General features: G+C 39.0%; 1 protein-coding gene across 1 annotated transcript; it reads left to right on the top strand.

Annotated features, from left to right (window-relative positions):
- The first annotated feature begins 802 nt into the window (after positions 1–802).
- Positions 803–13,887, top strand: LOC137989960 (uncharacterized). The gene is made up of 4 exons (XM_068835532.1): positions 803–1,129; positions 6,337–6,487; positions 8,618–8,717; positions 12,404–13,887. Exons 1-4 carry the CDS (start codon positions 826–828, stop codon positions 12,818–12,820), a joined length of 972 nt encoding a protein of 323 aa, XP_068691633.1. The 5' UTR covers positions 803–825; the 3' UTR covers positions 12,821–13,887.
- Positions 13,888–17,963: the final 4,076 nt, after the last annotated feature.

A 17,963-nucleotide genomic window follows, 5' to 3' on the forward strand; every position in this document is an offset into this window, starting at 1 on the left:
TCATATTTTTGCGGTTCTCTGACGACGACGTGAAATCACGAAATTTTAAGTTTTGACGACAACGTCAGCATGTAACAGAGACTTTTTCATTCTTTATTTTCAGTCAGAAACCGCTCGTACCAATATATTTTTAGGATACTTCGCCCAAACTGTAGGACGTGAACGAAATGGAACGAATAATCGCGAGAGACTTCTACTAGAGCAAAATTCTATTTTGAGGTGACGCCCTATATACAAATACCTTTGTTGCGCGACAACCCAGAAATCACTCAGTGCTAGGTTGTTCTCAGATAATTTTCAGAGAATGATGATAAAACACGGTCAATAATGAACCTGAGAACAGGGGAGAATTCATCGATTTTCGTCTTAGAAAACGTAGGAGACATAAAAATGTTTTTGTACGAGGCACGTACCTCCGTCCTCTGGGATAACATGACCTTGTGAAGTGCAATGTAGCAATATGCCTGTGGAAAAAGAAATCAAGTTTCTTGTGCGCTCCTCTGTTCCATTTACGGTTGTTGTTGCAGGGTTTTACTTTTTTTACGAAATTGTTGAATTTTTTTATTCAAGGGTTAGTTATAATTCGCCTAAAAAAGGTAAAATCTGATATTAATTTAGTCCCATATGCACTCTTTGATGTTTTCTTTTGTTGTTTTTGCTTTAGAGGGGGCTTTAGTAATATCGATAAATAATTATCTGGCAGCTGTTAATATTTATCTTCAAACCTTATTGGTCGCGATCTTCATATTCCTGATAAACTATTGGCGGATTGAAATTATCACTTATCAAATTTCAATAGGGTACCGCCATATTGAATGTTTATCAATGGTATTGTCATGTTCGCAGATAGGAAATTGTGAAGACTCTTTCTTGGCGATTAAATTTGTTTCTGAGCGAAAAGAAAGAAGTATGGATGCTGAGGAAGGCTCCGTTCATTTCAACTGCTTCGTTCATTACCCGAGTTTTACGGAGGAAGGCGTCGAGGTGCAAACTATGGCTCGGGGAGATGATGGCATTGGACTACAACCAAGCACTCGGCTATCCAGTCTTGCTGCCAATGTTCTGAGCGAAATGTTTCAGAAACAGGAGATTGACGGTAAAGTCATTATGAAGGCTGACAACGCTAAAGGTAACTTACTCCGATTCTTTGTCAAGTGTTTACATGGCGGAATGAAAAAATTGTTTCAAGCGAACATTTTAATTGAGCGCGGTCGCTCTTTGTAAGATTTTTTTCATAAAGTAATAATTAATTTACCGGGTGTTTTTTGACAGAAGGATGTTGAGACGGAAATATTTCGATCATGTTGTTTTTCATTCTGAAAATCAACTGTTTCGACGTGACACCGGAAGCTACGCGAAGAATCCAGCCTCGTATCGATCGATATCTGCTTTCATTGACGTTAAAATCGTTCGTCCATAACTAATTAATACAGACCATTTCTTTAAATCCCACCGGAATAGTTTGATAAAGCATGACCACCAAGAAGTGAGGGAATAAAGACAAGAAAAAAAAGAGGAAAGAAGAATGCCACTTGAACAGCGTACAGTAATTATTATTTATCAGCTTTCATACTTCCGGCGTAAAGTTTTAATACTTCGGAGAATGTTTGTGTTCATATGATAGCAAAAAAATACAGTCGAACCACCCATGAGCGACCACCCAAAATGTCAAGCCTTGGCTAGGATTTGCCCAGGTTGCGTGAGCTTGTGTGATGGGGTGGCGTTAGGACCAAAAATACATGTATGTTTTTTGAAGCCATTTAAACGTTTTTAAAAACACTATTGCTTTACAAATTAATAAATACTGTGAATAGAATCAACTGATCATTGGGGTATTGCCTGATATTTCTAAAATAATAATAATAATAATAATAATAATAATAATAATAATAATAATAATAATAATAATAATAATAATAATGATAATAATAATAATAATAATAATAATGATAATAATACAATATTTACAGAGCGCCAATTCCCAATAGGCCAAAAGCGCTTTACCAAAAAAAAAAGACGTTAAAACCAGGGATAAACTAACATTAAAAAGTAGATTAAAGGTTATAAAACTGCATCATAAGAAGCTTTAAAAAGCAAAGTCTTCAACTTGGATTTAAAAGAAGAAAGGCAACAACAAGATCTGAGTTCCAAGGGAAGGGTATTCCAAACAGAAGGAGCGGCCATCGTAAAGGACCGGCCACCATAGGTCTTAAGATTAAATCTGGGATTTTCTGTTTTGATAGTAGGCATTACAGGCCTGGAGGGCTAGTACGGTCCTCGGCCTGCAGCCTTTGGTCATACTTGAGACCTTGGGCACAGATTTTTTTCCTATACAGACCTCCCGGCCAGTGAATAACATATATGTAATCAAAAATATTTATTACCAGGCGAATAATTTTTTTTTATGGAGACAACAAGAAAACAAGATATCGATACCTTGGCTGAAATTAAAGAAATTAAAAATTGTGGATATGACTTGGGTTGAATAGGGAATGATTGCCAATTTCCATAGCGTAATTCTGTCAAACGGTTCACTGTTCTTGAGAGAACAAGATAGATAGATAGAGATAGATAGGTTATTGATCAAAAACGTGGCAGCCATAGGCTGAACTATCTACGATTTACAATAAAATGAAAGCTTAAAATCTAAAAGTCATGAGGTAACAAAAATGAAAAGGGAATATTTACATCCTTGTCTTATTGACATAGTGATGGATAAAACTATGGTATGGGTGTGCCTTGTGGTAAAAGCACGCTTATTCCTTAAATTGACCTCACACTCGTTCTTAGAAGGAAGTAAGCTTCGTGTATATATACAGCTTGTGCGAAGGATTACAAAGCTTATCACGTAAGAGCTGGCGGCGCTCTTATAAGGGGACTAACCCAGTCATGGAAAGCGCCTCATCATGTACGAGCAATCTGGATAAATAATGTGCAATGCTTGTCTTTGGCATTCCTTAATATCAATTGAAAGGTATTGCGGGAGGCTATGATGATAAACAGGGCATTTGTATTCAGTAACAGGCCTTATACAAGTTTTAAAGTAGAATGGCAAAACTTCTTCTGACTTAGCATGTGATCGCTTTAGCTGGCGCAGAAAATACAGGTGCTTGCTTACTTTCTTTACCATCTCAGATACCATCTGGATATGTGGTGTGGAACAATCATTAGGAATCAGTTACAACATTCTGTAATCATCAGAATTTAAGGTCATTTCTTTAAGGCTGATAGAATACAGTGTTTGTAGATTTTTTCCTTTAGAATTTTGAATGTTTTATTCCCGATGGAAATAGTCAATTTCCAGAATAAATCCTGTACTTTCCCTCTCTTGTAAGCTTCACAGGAATGTGATGATGTTACCATGCCTTACTGTCCAATTTCTGCTCTATTACCTAGGCCTGTCCAGTGGTTGTTTACGGCAGGATAACAACAAATGAGAATTTCAAACTATTTGCTCTAAAAGTGGTTGACACTGGTCACTTACGAGTGGTGGTCGCTTTCAAGAGGTTCCAAATATAGTGATTTTACTTGGAAACTTTTGGTATTTTGGAAAAGCGGTTGCTTATGAGAGGTGGTCGCAACCGGACGTTCGACTGTAATTATAAACGTGTGTCAGCTTCTACATACAATGTCTGACCCGTTTTGCAGTGAGACTGATGATTTTCAGATATTTTTACCTCTCTCTTAACAATTAACCCCTATATCTTACTTCTTTTAATTCCCTACCAAGGTCTTTTGAAAAGGGCACCATTGTAGATAAATAATTTTTTAATCTTTCAGTGTGTTAGGATTATGTAAAATCAAAGAATGTGAATCAGAGATTTGATTATCACCTCTTAATGTACTTTATACTGCTTTGCATTCTACTGTGTAGGCGATTTCAAAGTCAGTTTTGAGAGAACATGGTTGATGAGCGTAATGTGTTCACTAATGTGTAGATCTTCATTTTTAAGAGGTGAATCTCACGATTTTCCTGTTTTTTTTCCTAATGCTGTCTAATTTAGATTGAAATTCCTGATTAAGGAAAATAACCGATTCAATTATTTTTTCTCTACATGTCTCCTAATGTAATGGTCTTTTGTGTTTGGAAGGTCTGATATTTCCTCATTGTCCTGTTGCTCAAATAAGTGAAACATAGCAACCAGTTTCAATTCATCTGAAACACATGGCACTTTTGAGCAAATACACTGGTGAAATTTAAGCTATATCACCCCTCTCCTTCTTTAGCAATCTTCCTTAGGTATTTTCAGGGCTCGAAATTAAAAAGAAATCTTGGTTCAATTTTGCAACACGTTACAATAAATTGGTCGCAATTCTAGTAGCAAAGTTGTTGTGCTATAATGTGTTGCCAGCAGTGTGATTTAGCAAGTCAGAATATGAGCTGGCAAATGATCAAGGGAAATTTTACACTACAATTCTGCCCCATATCTTTAGATTGAAAGAACCCCTAGGAAATTGCAAAACTGTGTCTTTAACCCCATTAATTTTGTCAAATCCTTTTGCCAATTAGTTTTTAAAAGGAGGCTGTATATGTTGACTGAGCAAGAAAGTAAATAGTCAATTTAACATTATAATAAGATTTCACAAATTAATCACAAGAGACACTCTTAGCCTAGTTAAACTATACAAAACAGTCATATGACCTCACTTTTATTTATTACTGCTCTGCTATACGGCATTTTTTTGCAGTGCTTGTAACACTGATAAGCTAGACACACTCAACAAAATTTCTTAATAATACTTCATAGAAGTCTTTATCTTAATACCGGTAACTAAATGTATTTGAGCTACATACATGGTAAGAAATATGTTAAGGATGTGCTCTACCACTTACAGCCTACTTAGTTGTAAGCTAATCTTATGCTACATGTATCTGTTCTGAAACCAAGAACTACAACTTATGGCCTTTACTCCTTTTCATACATGTATCTAGCAGCCTGCTAAAATGTGGAATTCACTCTCAGATTCCTTATGAATTATTGATAATTTCCTTGAATTTAGATGTATGATTCTTACATAACGATCCTTCTAGTTTACTGGCATATGAGATATACCGTATTTACCCGTGTATAAGTTGATCCCGTGTATAAGTCGACCCCCAATTTTTGATGGCAAAAAAAGCAATTTGTTAATTTCTTTGTTAACTGTTACTGGGACACTAATCTTGTATTCTTCGATTTCTGGAAATGTGGATACACAAAAAAATCAGGGCCTCAAGCGCTTAATAGTTTTGTGGTTCAGCAGTTGTTGTATATGCAGGCATTTTGTCCTTGAGTTTTGAAAAAGTTCTCAGAAAATCGAACATGTAAACCTCAAACTAACCTAGCTGTTTCGTTGTTCAACGATAAAGGGCTTTAGAGGATAAGCACAACATCACAGAAGCAGGAGTCAATCTTTTAAAATAACTTGCGAACGATGCGAAAATGTGCAAGGTTTAAAATTATTGTTCCTTGACTTATAATTTCTCACATGACAAACAAAACAAAACTCAAAAACCAAACAATACGAAGTTTGCAAAAGCATTTAAATCAGCCAGGTTTGTAAAAGAATAAAAAAGAATCATTACCAACCAGCATTTTCACGCAACACGAGTGACAATGCTTGCACGCAAACACGAGGTATTGCGCCAGGTTACTAAGCCGTTGAACGATCGCGTTTATTTGAAGAAACAGAAATGCCTTTTAGAGCTTTCCGCCTTTGGAAAACGAAAATTTCCAGTGTCTATTTCATATTTGTTCTTGTGAGTATCTTCAACATTTAGATTTGGACAAATCCTTTTTCATTTCAACTGGAATTGCTTACATTCATTTGGAAGTATTTTGTCGGCTTTTGTCCACTGCGTTCATTATGCCCAAGACAACATTATTATGCTAATTTTGAATAAATTACTTAGCTCGAACTTGGCTCAAAATCTTTGACCCGTGTATAAGTCGAGGGCGATTTTTGGAGCTTCTTTTGAGGCCATAAAAGGTCGACTTATACATGGGTAAATACGGTAATAGTAATAAATTTAGTAATGTCATTGTAAATATTTTTATTGATTTATTGATTTATATTTTTGTATTGGTGTTAATTTTTCTTGATGAAATTAGCTGCATAGCTATTCTTAAATTAGAGGTAAAAGAAAGCTTATTTACTTACATGTACATGCAAAGATTCTATAGTTTTTTGAAATATTGATAGTCTGCCAACCCAAAACTCTTGTCACTTGGCAAGCAGTCTTAGTAATTCTTTGTTTGCCCTTTTCCCAACTCCCTGCTTAAGATCTTCAAAGGAGCTATAGTTTCATGTGCTGTACTCTGACTCAAACTTCTCAATGTTCAAAATGATTTGCAGTGTTCATTCAAGTGCGTGATCACTGGAAGCCTCACCCACTTGCAGATTTCACAAAAGGCGGAGATTTAGAGGTGACCATACATGAAGCGTTTGGGGATATTCTGTTTGTAAAAGATGCTGCAATCACTATTCATGTCCACCTCTGTTATGAGTAAGTTGACTGTCCAAAAAATTTATCTTTGTACATGTATATACATATGAGTGAGCAATTTACAAAGCAGTTGGTGCTGCTCACTGCTCTGGCAGGAGCTGGCGAGTTGCATGTTTGTTACAAATGTACATCCCTTTCAAATGATAAATGAATATGCTTTGGGGCACTGTGTCAGACTGGCAAGGGTTCTCCTCTTGAGATTCAGAGACCCATTCTGACCACTACCTGAAGTTTATCCTGGTAGTCATGTTTCCTGTTGGGATTCTTAAAAGTTGTGATGTTCTGATGCATCATTCATATGTTTCATTAGCCTTCTCACAGGCAGTATGTGTAGATGTTGTTGTCACCATGGAACACTTATCACATGCCATATTGTAAGTGCGTGGGATAGGTCTGGGCCGGGTGACAGAACACCTATCCCTAGCTCAGACCTATCCCACACACTTCCAATATCCATGATTCGTGGCGACAACAAATCTTTCACCTGCGAGCAGGCTAATATTTCATTGACGCTGAAAAGCCCTCATGGGGTTGATCAATACTTAATTATAAAGTATTTATTTATTTATTTATTTATTTATTTTTATGAGTTGAAGGTTTTAATAGTTATATACAATGCCTCGCCCAATGCTTGTGAACATTGTGTCTTACTTGGATAATTGACTTCAAAATACAATGCAACTTTTTGCATAGTTAAAAGACCAAATTGGCTGACTCAATGTTGTACCCGATCCAATAAAACGTTTTGTTCCAGGTAATTCCATCATTTACATGTAAATGGTTGCTACATTTGAATGTGAATGCTACATTATATCGTAACAATGCAAATACAATCTGACACACTTTAACCCAGAGAGATTTGAATTGGGCACAACATTGAGATAGGCGATTTGTCTATTAAAAAGAGAGATATTGAAAACTTCGCAACACTAAAATAATAATTGTATGAAATCTAACAGCTTAATACAATATGATAAATGTTAATATGTGATTTACTGAGGTTTCTAAAACAGACAAGAACATTTAAAGAAAGTTTGAAGAATAGAAGGGTTGTTCTGTAATGTAAATTCAGGATACCGGTACTTATTTGGGAAACAAAAATTTCAACTACATTGGGTTCTACATGGATATACATGCGACCACAGATTACTGCACAGTGGTGTCAATACGTAATGTAGTGACAGGCAATAAAAGGCGTTGGCTACTTCACCTAGAGTGGTCTGCTACAGTGAACTAAAGATAACGGGGTATTTTTTCAAACCTGAGATTAAAACTCACTTTGACAATGACGTCAACATGAAGTCCTCTAAACTTGATCATCAATTTGACTTTTGAAAGGTGCTGTTTGGGAGCAAACTGTTAAAAATGACATGCCTCCAGGCATCCCTAAGGCCCTTTGTTGATACAGTGGGTTACTGTACTTGAAACAAGGCGCCAACTTCAACATTTTACCGTGAAACCCCTGTTGCACTACTTGTTTGCTGGCACACTTAATTAAGCGGCCTTCACACGACGAAGTAAAGTTGGCAACCCGTTTTGGTAAACTCAAGTTGGCGTGTGTGAAAGAGAAAAAAAGTTGGTGGAAAAGTTGGCGAGAATAAAGACAAGCTCTATTCGTCGCCATCAGTTTGCCAACATGTTTGACGCAGCCCCCCGCCCAATTTTTCTGACAGTGTTGTTTTTGGCTTGATCAAAGACTTAGTAATTTACACTACTCGTACATATACCAAGACCTAGCCCCCCACTTTCAGACGTACTCCGCGACCCCGTGACACCAGTTGTTGTGTCTTTCACACACGCCAACTTGAATTTGCCAACACTAGTTTGCCAAGTTAATTCGCTTTGACCAAGGGCTAACGCTCGAAACGTCAGCTTTTACAATCTCTGTACGGTGGCCAATTTACATTATCAACTCCGTTGATAAAACCAGATTTTTGTATACAAGTTGAACTTAGTTTGTTGTGTGAAGGCCGCTTTACAGATTGTAAATCAATTATTGCGCGAGGATTTTAAATGTGCAATAAGAGAACAAGCTTTTTCTCTGGATGTATCGTTTCAAAGGAATGTCCTATTTATGTTCATCAATCAATATTCAGCTCATGTTTGGATGGATTATTTTTATTTTCTTAGCAAAGACTGGGATGACCAGAAAGTGAAGACTGCTATCAAGAAGCTGCTAGAACACTACAGTCAGACGCATCTTGAACGCATGCTCTGTCCATTTTCGCAGGTAACAAAGTTTTTAATGGATACTGTATTAAAAGTGGAACAAAGCTAAGAGTAAGGAACAATCGGGGCCTGAAATACCATTATACTCTCCTAACTTTGCCCATGCGGCAATCGTGGACTTTTTGTGGAGGTGCTTGAAAGCCAAATTTTGGATGTCCACGACAGAAGGTGAAAGCAAAACCAATAACTGAGAGGGAAGGGTGATGAGTGGCCAGAATGCCTTTTCTCTTCTCCGTGTCTTCAGTGTTTTGTCCTCGTCCCATCTCATGCGCAGCGCAGTGATAGTTAACTTCGCTTCGTGTTCAAACACGATTCGCAAGGCTGCTGCCTCAGAACATTTTTCCGGAGCCCTTCGGGCTTCCGACATTAAAAGTTAGTAGCCAGAGTATTTTTTCGAAGAGCCCAGAATTAATTTATTGAAATTGAGGATGAATCACCTTGTGATAAGTTAGGAGCCCGTTCGGGCAACTCGCCCCGGGCGACCGCTAGGCATCAGCCTTGATTCGTTTCGTACGAACTCTCTATCGTACTGACCTCAGTCAACGGAGCTGTTCCGTCAAGAATAGCACTCTAAAATGCTATCATATGCGCAAATAATTCGGAAGGTGGAATGTACATGTGGTGGAAGGTAGGTGGTTTTTTAAATGCAAAAATTTGGTTTTATCAACGGAGTTGATAATGTAAATTGACCACCGTATATAGATTCTAAAAGCTTACATTTCGAGCGTTAGCCCTTCGTCAGAGCGAATTAAAATGGCAGTGGCTATTCTTAGGGGAGTCGCTACACCGACCGAAATTTCATACGGGAGTCTTAGAATGATTTTTACAGGCTCTAACCCAAACCTTGAACGACATAGCCACGCAGTTATTGAAAGCTAACCGTTTTAAAATGGGTGCTTAGACTTGAACATTGTTTATCAACGCTATTTGAAATGGGTGCTTAGACTTAAATGCGAAAAACACAAGGCAGGTCAGATGGCCAGTGACATCGAACGAAGGAGGTGTTTCGTGACATTAAACAATCATCAGTGCCGGTGTTTGATAGCTGAACTGTGTATAAAAAAATTAAAGACGAGGTAACACATTCCGAATGTTATTGAAACTGTAATAATCATTCTAAGAAGACTCTCGTATGAATAACAAATATAGTCCAGACTTTTCTCGGCCCAGGGGCCCGTTTCTCGAAAGTCCCGAAAACTTTTCGGGCCCGAAAATCCATTTGTGAACCTGTCAACTGCTTGTTCAGGAAAGTCGATCTTTTAACATGTTTTCAAGGTAACAGAAATGAATGAATATGAAGTTTGACGACTTAAATCCTCTCCGTTCTTGAGATACCGAGGGAATTGTGACACCCGAAAATGACCTGTAAAGTTTCGGGACTTTCAAGAAACTGGCCCCAGGTTGGCTTGGGTTGAAAGCACTCGCCTCCCACCACAACTCATTCTCGATACTGGTATTACGATAATCTGATAGTATCAATCGTCTTTGAATATACGCTTATCATTATTTCATGGCACTGACAGTTGGAAAGGAATTCTTTCAAAAGATAACCGAGATATCCGGACTCGGGACTTGGGAACCTACCATGATTAGCTCACGTGTCACTGCTCCTAACCACTAAACCACCGAGTCGCCGCTTGCTCCAACAAAGTTTTAAAACACAATGATTTTATTTATTTGTCATAAGATCGGGCTGTAAACTTTCGATAACAGTCGCTAACAAATTATTACGTGGAATGCCCAAGGCATACCACGTCTTGAAACCAGTTGTTGGTAATGACAATTGTGCATACCCCACGGATAATGAAGTAAGCTCTGATCGGATAAATCTATTTCTATACCCTTCCGTATTTCCAAACTTTCTTGCCGCGATTAGAACACCCACGCTTCTCCTAGTATTGCGATATTCTGAGAGCGCGTTGGGCCACTCGGCCACCGTGACAGACTTCCCTTATTGCGATCAAAGCAAACACTTAGTTTGGAATCTTTCGGCCCTCGATGATTGACACAGTAGGTGCTTGCCATTATGCCTGACCATCAGTACGGAGACCAGTGGAACTAACCAAGGAAAAATGGAACGACAATTTGCATTAAAGATTCAATTTCCAACCGGACCGAAGCGTTCCATTTACGTTTCGACCGAAATTTCGGTTGTATCACAGTGAAGTGGGATTGGAAACATATACATACTTAATTGACCATTCCTCATAGGGGCTTTTCAGAGCCAATGAACACAATCTCGACAGAACAGAACATTCAGCAACAACTGTTAAGAATCCCAACTGGGCGGGGGCAAGCTATTTGGTTACTTACAAGTGCAGCTGAGAAGTTGAACCAGGGACTACCAGGATCAAATTCAGCCAGTGGTCAGAACGTGTCTTGAACCCGGGATAACCGGGTCTCAAGGCAAGAGCCCTAACCACTGGGCCGCACTGTCTCGTAAACGATAATTTTTGTAAATGGAACGGCGCGTTTCGGTCGGTCCGGACCAACCAGCCAAAAATCCGTATTACTACAATTGTTTCACCTAAATGTCCCGTATCCTGATCGCTTCTCGGCCAAGGGCTGCGGTCAAGTACTACGTGCGGTATTTTTTTTCAGGGCCTTATGAGGCAGGCATAGTACAGTTTCGTCTGTGTGTCTGTTCTCTCGGGAAGCGATCGCGAGGGCTTTTTGGTTTCGTTTTTGATAGTTTTTTGTTCAGCTCGAGTGTAGAATCATGAACATCTTTTGTAGTTTCTAAGAGCTGTTTACTACTTGTAGCTTTTGTTGAGTTTTGAATTGATGACAGAGAGAGTATTGGTGATTTCAACCCGGAATGGACTACTGGATTTAAGCTTTTTTCTTAAAGACATTTCAAGTTATTGTGGAACGTTTGGAATACTGAAACCAAGATTGTGGAATTGTAAAATTTAAACTTTGGACTGGACTATGAAACACGCAATTACGGGATTTTAGATTTTTGAGTAATGGAGTACAAATGTTGTCTTCGCCGCGGCAGATTTAAACCGTTTCCAAGGAACAAGTCTTTTTGTCTTCGCCACGGCAGATTTAAACAGTTTGCAGGGAACTAAACCAGGATTACGGAACCGGAATTCAAATACACGATGATAAGTTGTTGAACTGTGATTTGTAATACGTTTTTCGGATGATTTCGAACTCATTTCGTACTTTTTGGATGAACGGAATTAAGGAAGCAAGGGAAACTGTGGGATTTGGATAAGGTCTCTTTCAAAAAAAAAAATAATAATAAATAAATAAATAAATAAATAATCCCGTATCCTGATAAACCCTAATAGGGCTTCGTTGTTTGCATTTGCAAATGTAGTATTAATAATAAGAGTTTTTACAACAAACAACTTCAAGTTATATTACAGATTTATCTTTGAAGCACTCGCCTCCCACCAATGTGGCCTGGGTTCGATTCCCGATCGCGGCGTCCTATGTGGGTTGAGTTTGTTGGTTCTCTACTCTGCACCGAGAAGTTTTTCTAAGGGTACTCCGGTTATCCCCTTTCCTAAAAAACCCAACACTGCCATATTCGAATTCGATCCAGAATGCACGGACACATGTTGAACGAGCTCTTAGGTGTAACGTGGATGAACAAAGAAATTATTGTAATTATTATTTTAAGCTCAAGAAAAGTGTTTGGTACTGATGTTAACGTTTTTTTAATGTATTGGGTAGGGCATGCTGTCGCAGATATCTAGAGATCAATACCCTTGCCGTTTATCGTCCGAGAAGATTAAGCTATTTGCCGCGTGGTATGAACACTCTCAGCTGAGCAAAGAACAGGAAGAAGACGGCTCAGTGTCTCCGGGAAGAAAACTTCTTATTACTCCACGCGGGAAGAAAATTGTCTTCAACACGTCAGTGGAGCTTCCTTTGCTAAGGAAATGGTACGAAGAGACTCCCAAACCTGATCTCAAAGATTTGACGAGATACGCGGAAATCTTGAACAATTTGGAGGAACGAAAAAGTAGAGAACAAGTGCTGGCACGTCATGTCAACACTTGGTTCAAGAACGAGCGAGCTCGATTAAGAAGAGAGGGTCTTCTTGAGGACTTGTCAAGGCCTTCTATGGCAGTACCAACAAGTTCATAATCAACCTTATTTGCATGAGAACCTAGCGCCCGATTTTGAGAGCCCAAAAACAGAGATGGTTTGATGCTATTCTGTTTTAATATTAATGACTACAACTTACAAAGTTTATTCAACGTTTCAACACTCCTGCATAGTATCTTCATCCTGGAATAACTGAAAGCTGCAACTAAAGCCCTGTTATATTCTTACTTACTGGAGTGCTTTTTTTCATAGAGTGTAAATAGGTGTCAGTAAAAGGTCGCCATGTTCATAGTTCAGCGGAACTTGTGTTGAATCTTAGACTTTTGAAACAAAGGCGTTGATGGCACCGCCGATTTTTTCGATTATTTTTTCAAAAGCATGACCTCTTATGGTTAATTCCGGTAATTAACATTCTTTCATGTTAGTTGACATTCTTGGTCATTGGATTATACAATGAAAAACCAGAGCCGGCTTTTGTTGATTCCTGATTGTGTAGCTTTCAGACTGTAAAGAACAACATTTTAAGACAAACCAACCGCTGTTGCGAGACAGAAACGTGTCTGGGGCTTTTCAAAAAAGAAAAAGAGGGTTTTCCAAATCAGTAAACGTATGTGTAAAAAAATAGCATTGGATTATGAAAGTCGTGTTTATCAACATCTGATGGAGAAAACTGGCAGAAAGAAGTTTTAACTTTCAGGATTATTTTTTTTCAGTAGATATTTTGTGTCAACGAAATGAATTATTGTATTCTTCCCTGGTTGAGATGGGCTGAGGCGCATTTTTTCCGGGAGGGAGTGGAGCGCCGTCACGAGACGAACGCGAACTGCATGTCGCTCTTGCGGGGAGTTTGTGAGGGAGCATTCTTTCGCGTTGGTTTGCTTCCCTTCTTGTCTCTCGTAATATTTAATGGAAGATTCAAGTTTATTTATTTATTTGCATACTATATACACTGACTTGACTGAACTTCCATGATATAGTATTTTGATGTTGTGATTCAGCCGACATGTTATCAGGATTAAGGTAATAATATATTGTTTTTAATGGTTGCACACCTTGTACATAGTTTTAACGATCATGATTAAAAAGTGAAATGTCATAGTAAAAAATGTTTTTCTAGTTGTTATACCAGGTTATTTTGCTCCAATTTGTCAACTTTCAGTGTCCTTGGAAACGCGCCCTCCATTGTTGGCCAGTCAGGCTAACGGTACACACAACCAAGGCCAACATTGCGCCAACATTGCGAATGCGTTCTCTCGCTGTTACCAACTCGCTATTTCCACAAATCCCATAACATACAGTTCATTTTGGGGGGTTATTCATTAAAACAATGGATATTCAGTTCACTGAAGCACGATACAGTCCCAAGAGTAAATAACTTGTATTGTTTTTATGTAAAGAACCTCCCCCCACCTCCCCCCTAAAACGTATTGCATTATGGGATGGGGGAAATAGCGAATAATCGGATTTTTTTTTTTAGTTCGAAAGGTCTCTAAGGACCTGCGAGGGAGAACAGGAGATGTCACGCTCCTCTCACTCGCGTTCTCTATTGTGTGCCGCTCTCGCGTGACATTTCGCAGAAAAGAGGGAAGGCTAGTAGCGCGTGCAAGTCTTAAAAGACTGGTGACGAAGGAGGTGTCATCGCATTGCTGTCTCGTGCGAAGCCAAACTTATGTACTCGTCAAAAAGAGCAAAGCTGATTGATTGACGAAGAAAAACTCTATCTAAAGCCAGTATTTCGAAAGGTAGTGCCTTTCTTTAGCACGTTTTTTACAAGCAAGTACCACGGTTTACAGACCGTAAAATATTTTTTGCTTTCGACGAAGCCGAACGCAGTTAATAATCCTAGGTGTCTTGTGGTTTCAAGGGTGAAATTTTTTGAGATTTTATTGCTGACCGTCTGCATTTTGTGCGCCATTTTGAATGACGTCATACGTCAGATGCGCAGACTATTGCGCACTTGGTGGTTTTCGTAGCAGCCTGAGCAAGTCTGAGCATCGTAAAACGGATATCTAAATACTACCTTGTAGTTTTCATAATGGTGTAGTAAAGTTGAGGAAAGCGTGACACTTAGTTACCGTGACCCGTCGAACTATAAGTTGATAAGTAGTACTGTTGCTTGACCAAACGTGCAAATATGCTGTTAACGTGTTGCATACACAGCCAACGTATTACATCGTGGAACTAGTCCTTTCTTCTACTAGGATTTAAACGCCTATCTCCTTGAAGGATTATGCTCAGGTTCGAATTAGGAAGTTTACTAGGACGGAAACATTATATCCCAGAACCCAAATTTCGTCCCCACGGCCGCACTTCATAATTAATGATTACTTTTAGTTTGTCGTAATATACTGGTGTAATGTAATACAATACTTGAGAATAGAAAGCAGTTGTGTCTGGTCGTGCAAAGCTTGCACCCAGTCATGATAATCTTCACCCTCCCCCATCCCCCACTTGTGAAATCTACGCTTTTTTTAAAGAGGGTACATTCTTTTACCTTGTCAGCAACAGGTAGCTGCATTATTTTTATTAAGTAAATCCAATCATTTTCCCATGCCTTCTCAAACACAATTTTTCCTTCCATAAGAATTTGCTTCCTTTATTCGTGTATTCTTCACTTGCACAAATCCCATAATACACCTCTTTTACCCCCAAAAATTTGCATAGGCATTGTTTTCGATGTTCATGTCCCAGGAGAAATTGCAAACAATGAATATGCAGAATTTTGGGGAGTAAAAGAGGTGCATTATGGGATTTGTGCAGGTAGTGAATTATTATCATTATTATTATTGTATATATTCTATATTGCCACCGAAAAGCCACATCAGGGTACTGTTATTAATAAAGTTCATTGCTTATTATTAAATTTTCGACCTCAAATATTGCGTTTCTAGCTTTCACATTGGCTCACTCAGTTTCGGTTATCAGTCCATATTCCGTATGACTTAATAGGGAAACTAATTGGGTCAAGTGTTACCAAGCTTGAAACTGATTGGCCTTAATTTCCAAGAGTTCAAGTGTTCAGAATTAAATAAAACCTTAATAAAACAATTATTCCATTCGCCCTTGTTACGTGGGATGCCTGTGGCAGACCACATTAAGGGTGCGTTCGATTGAGCATATTCCGGAATGCATGGAATAAAAGTTAGAAATCCTTCGTTTTTACGGAGATTCACATGAAACTTGTCAAACACTTACTAAAATGCTATTTCAAGCATATCTTTATCATCCTTGTTGCTTCAAAACGCCAAACATACCGTTTTAAATCATCACTTTACGTATTCTTATTCCGGAATAGGGTCACTCAAACGCGCCCTTAGAATGGCTGGAGGAGGCTTGTAATAGTTTCTCCTGAAAACCCTTTCGAGCCTCCTTAAATCATAAGCTGACGCGCGCAGCTTTAGCATTGCGTGTGTGGCTTACACGCGCGCGCTCAGCTGAAAACCAAATGTCGTCATAGTCAGATATGAAAATTAGCCACGTGCTTATTACGAAGCTCTTGGCTTGACACTGTCATGTCGGATTGCGCGAAAGGTACTCGGAAAAGCTCACACGGACTTCGCAAAAGAAAGCATCCTTTATTTTGGTGCGGAGCAAAACTTGCAAAACTTTGAAACTGCGAACGGAAGTGACAAAAATTGGAAAAAGTTTTGGGTTGCATTAATTTATGTAAGATCATTTTAAAATTCTAATTTAAGCAATCGATCGAATTTCACCATTCCCGCGTTTTACTCTGTTGTAGTCATGACCCCAAATCAAGCCTTTAGTGTCGCTATTGCGGTGTTGCTCCCTCAAATCACTGCGTTCCCAGACTGAATTCGCAGAAAAAAGTATCCCTGAAGTGATCTTAGTTTGCTCTAAGAGCTTGAAACCTAAGCCTCGATAGCTCGATCCTTTGAAATCGACTTTGTCGGTCAAGCGCGATAGAACAGCAATGAAGGCGAGAGCTGCTTGTCGTCTAAATTATAGAATACAGGGACTTGTTAGATACAGCGGCTCGGCGTCTCGGCGGCTCCCCAGCCAAGACTAAACAGATCGATTGTATCATGATTTGCGGCTGGATGGCTCGTCACTGACGAGACATGTCAGATACAGTGGCTCGGCGGCTCGCCAGTCACTACTCTATATTAAGGATGAGTGTATGAAGCTCGATGGCTCGTCAGTTACGGGTCATGTTAGATTGATAGAGTGGCTCGGTAGTTCGCCAGTCTAGAAAGGAAAGGGGAAAAAAAGGAAAGGAAAAAAAAGTAACTTTATTTAAGTGTCAAGTCTTTCTAGCGCTGGAGCACTAATTGGGGACACTGTAAACTGAAATGACAAGTGAACGCAAATCAAGCCAAATGCTGGTTTTTGAGGAGAGGGGAAAACCGGAATACCCGGAGAAAACCTCTCGGTGCAGAGTGGAGAACCAACAAACTCAACCCACATATGAAGCCGGGTCTGGGAATCGAATCCGAGCCACTTTGGACTGTATGCAAATCTAGGGCTCGTCACGAGTCAAATTGAAGATAACGTTACCCAGAGGCCTAAACGCTCATTTTAGTGGTTAGCCCTGAGCACTCTTTAAAATTATAGTTTTCAATTTACGGTTCGGTTGACTACCTTTTTTACGAGATCGTGTGAAGAATAGCAGCGCATTTCCTCCACACTTTCTTAGAGCGCATTTTAAAAGTCCCACTCATGTGCTGCATCTAATTCGGGAAGTAAATGTAGGCATGTAACGTTCGACGTCTAAAACAATTAAATTCTACTTCTGCCGCATCTTTACTGAGCCAGTCGAATATTCGACAGAAGTTCGAGAGTTGTTTTATACGTCTAACTTCACATCTGCCCAATCTAATTCATGAATTATGTTTGATTATGTTTTACCCACATTTCTGAATTCTAAATGCCATCAAAACAAGGTCAAGAGGTATAAATGCGACTCTATTAAATTCGACACCTAAAATGAATTGTTGAATTTAATTATTTGGGTCTACCCAGATACGAATTAGATTTGGTACATGTGTAAAATCCTTGGTCGAAACAACGTGCTCAGAACTGGGAATAAACAGAGAATACGGGACGGGTCCACCGGGAAACACGAGTCAATAAGACCGTCGATTGATGGGAAAACATGCCTAAGCTGGGTGACGTATGATTTTTGATCCAACATGTTGCACGTCGACTTTTTCTTGTAAGGAAT

This window comes from Montipora foliosa, unplaced genomic scaffold (genome assembly GCF_036669935.1).
Source record: "Montipora foliosa isolate CH-2021 unplaced genomic scaffold, ASM3666993v2 scaffold_481, whole genome shotgun sequence".
NCBI lineage: Eukaryota > Metazoa > Cnidaria > Anthozoa > Scleractinia > Acroporidae > Montipora > Montipora foliosa.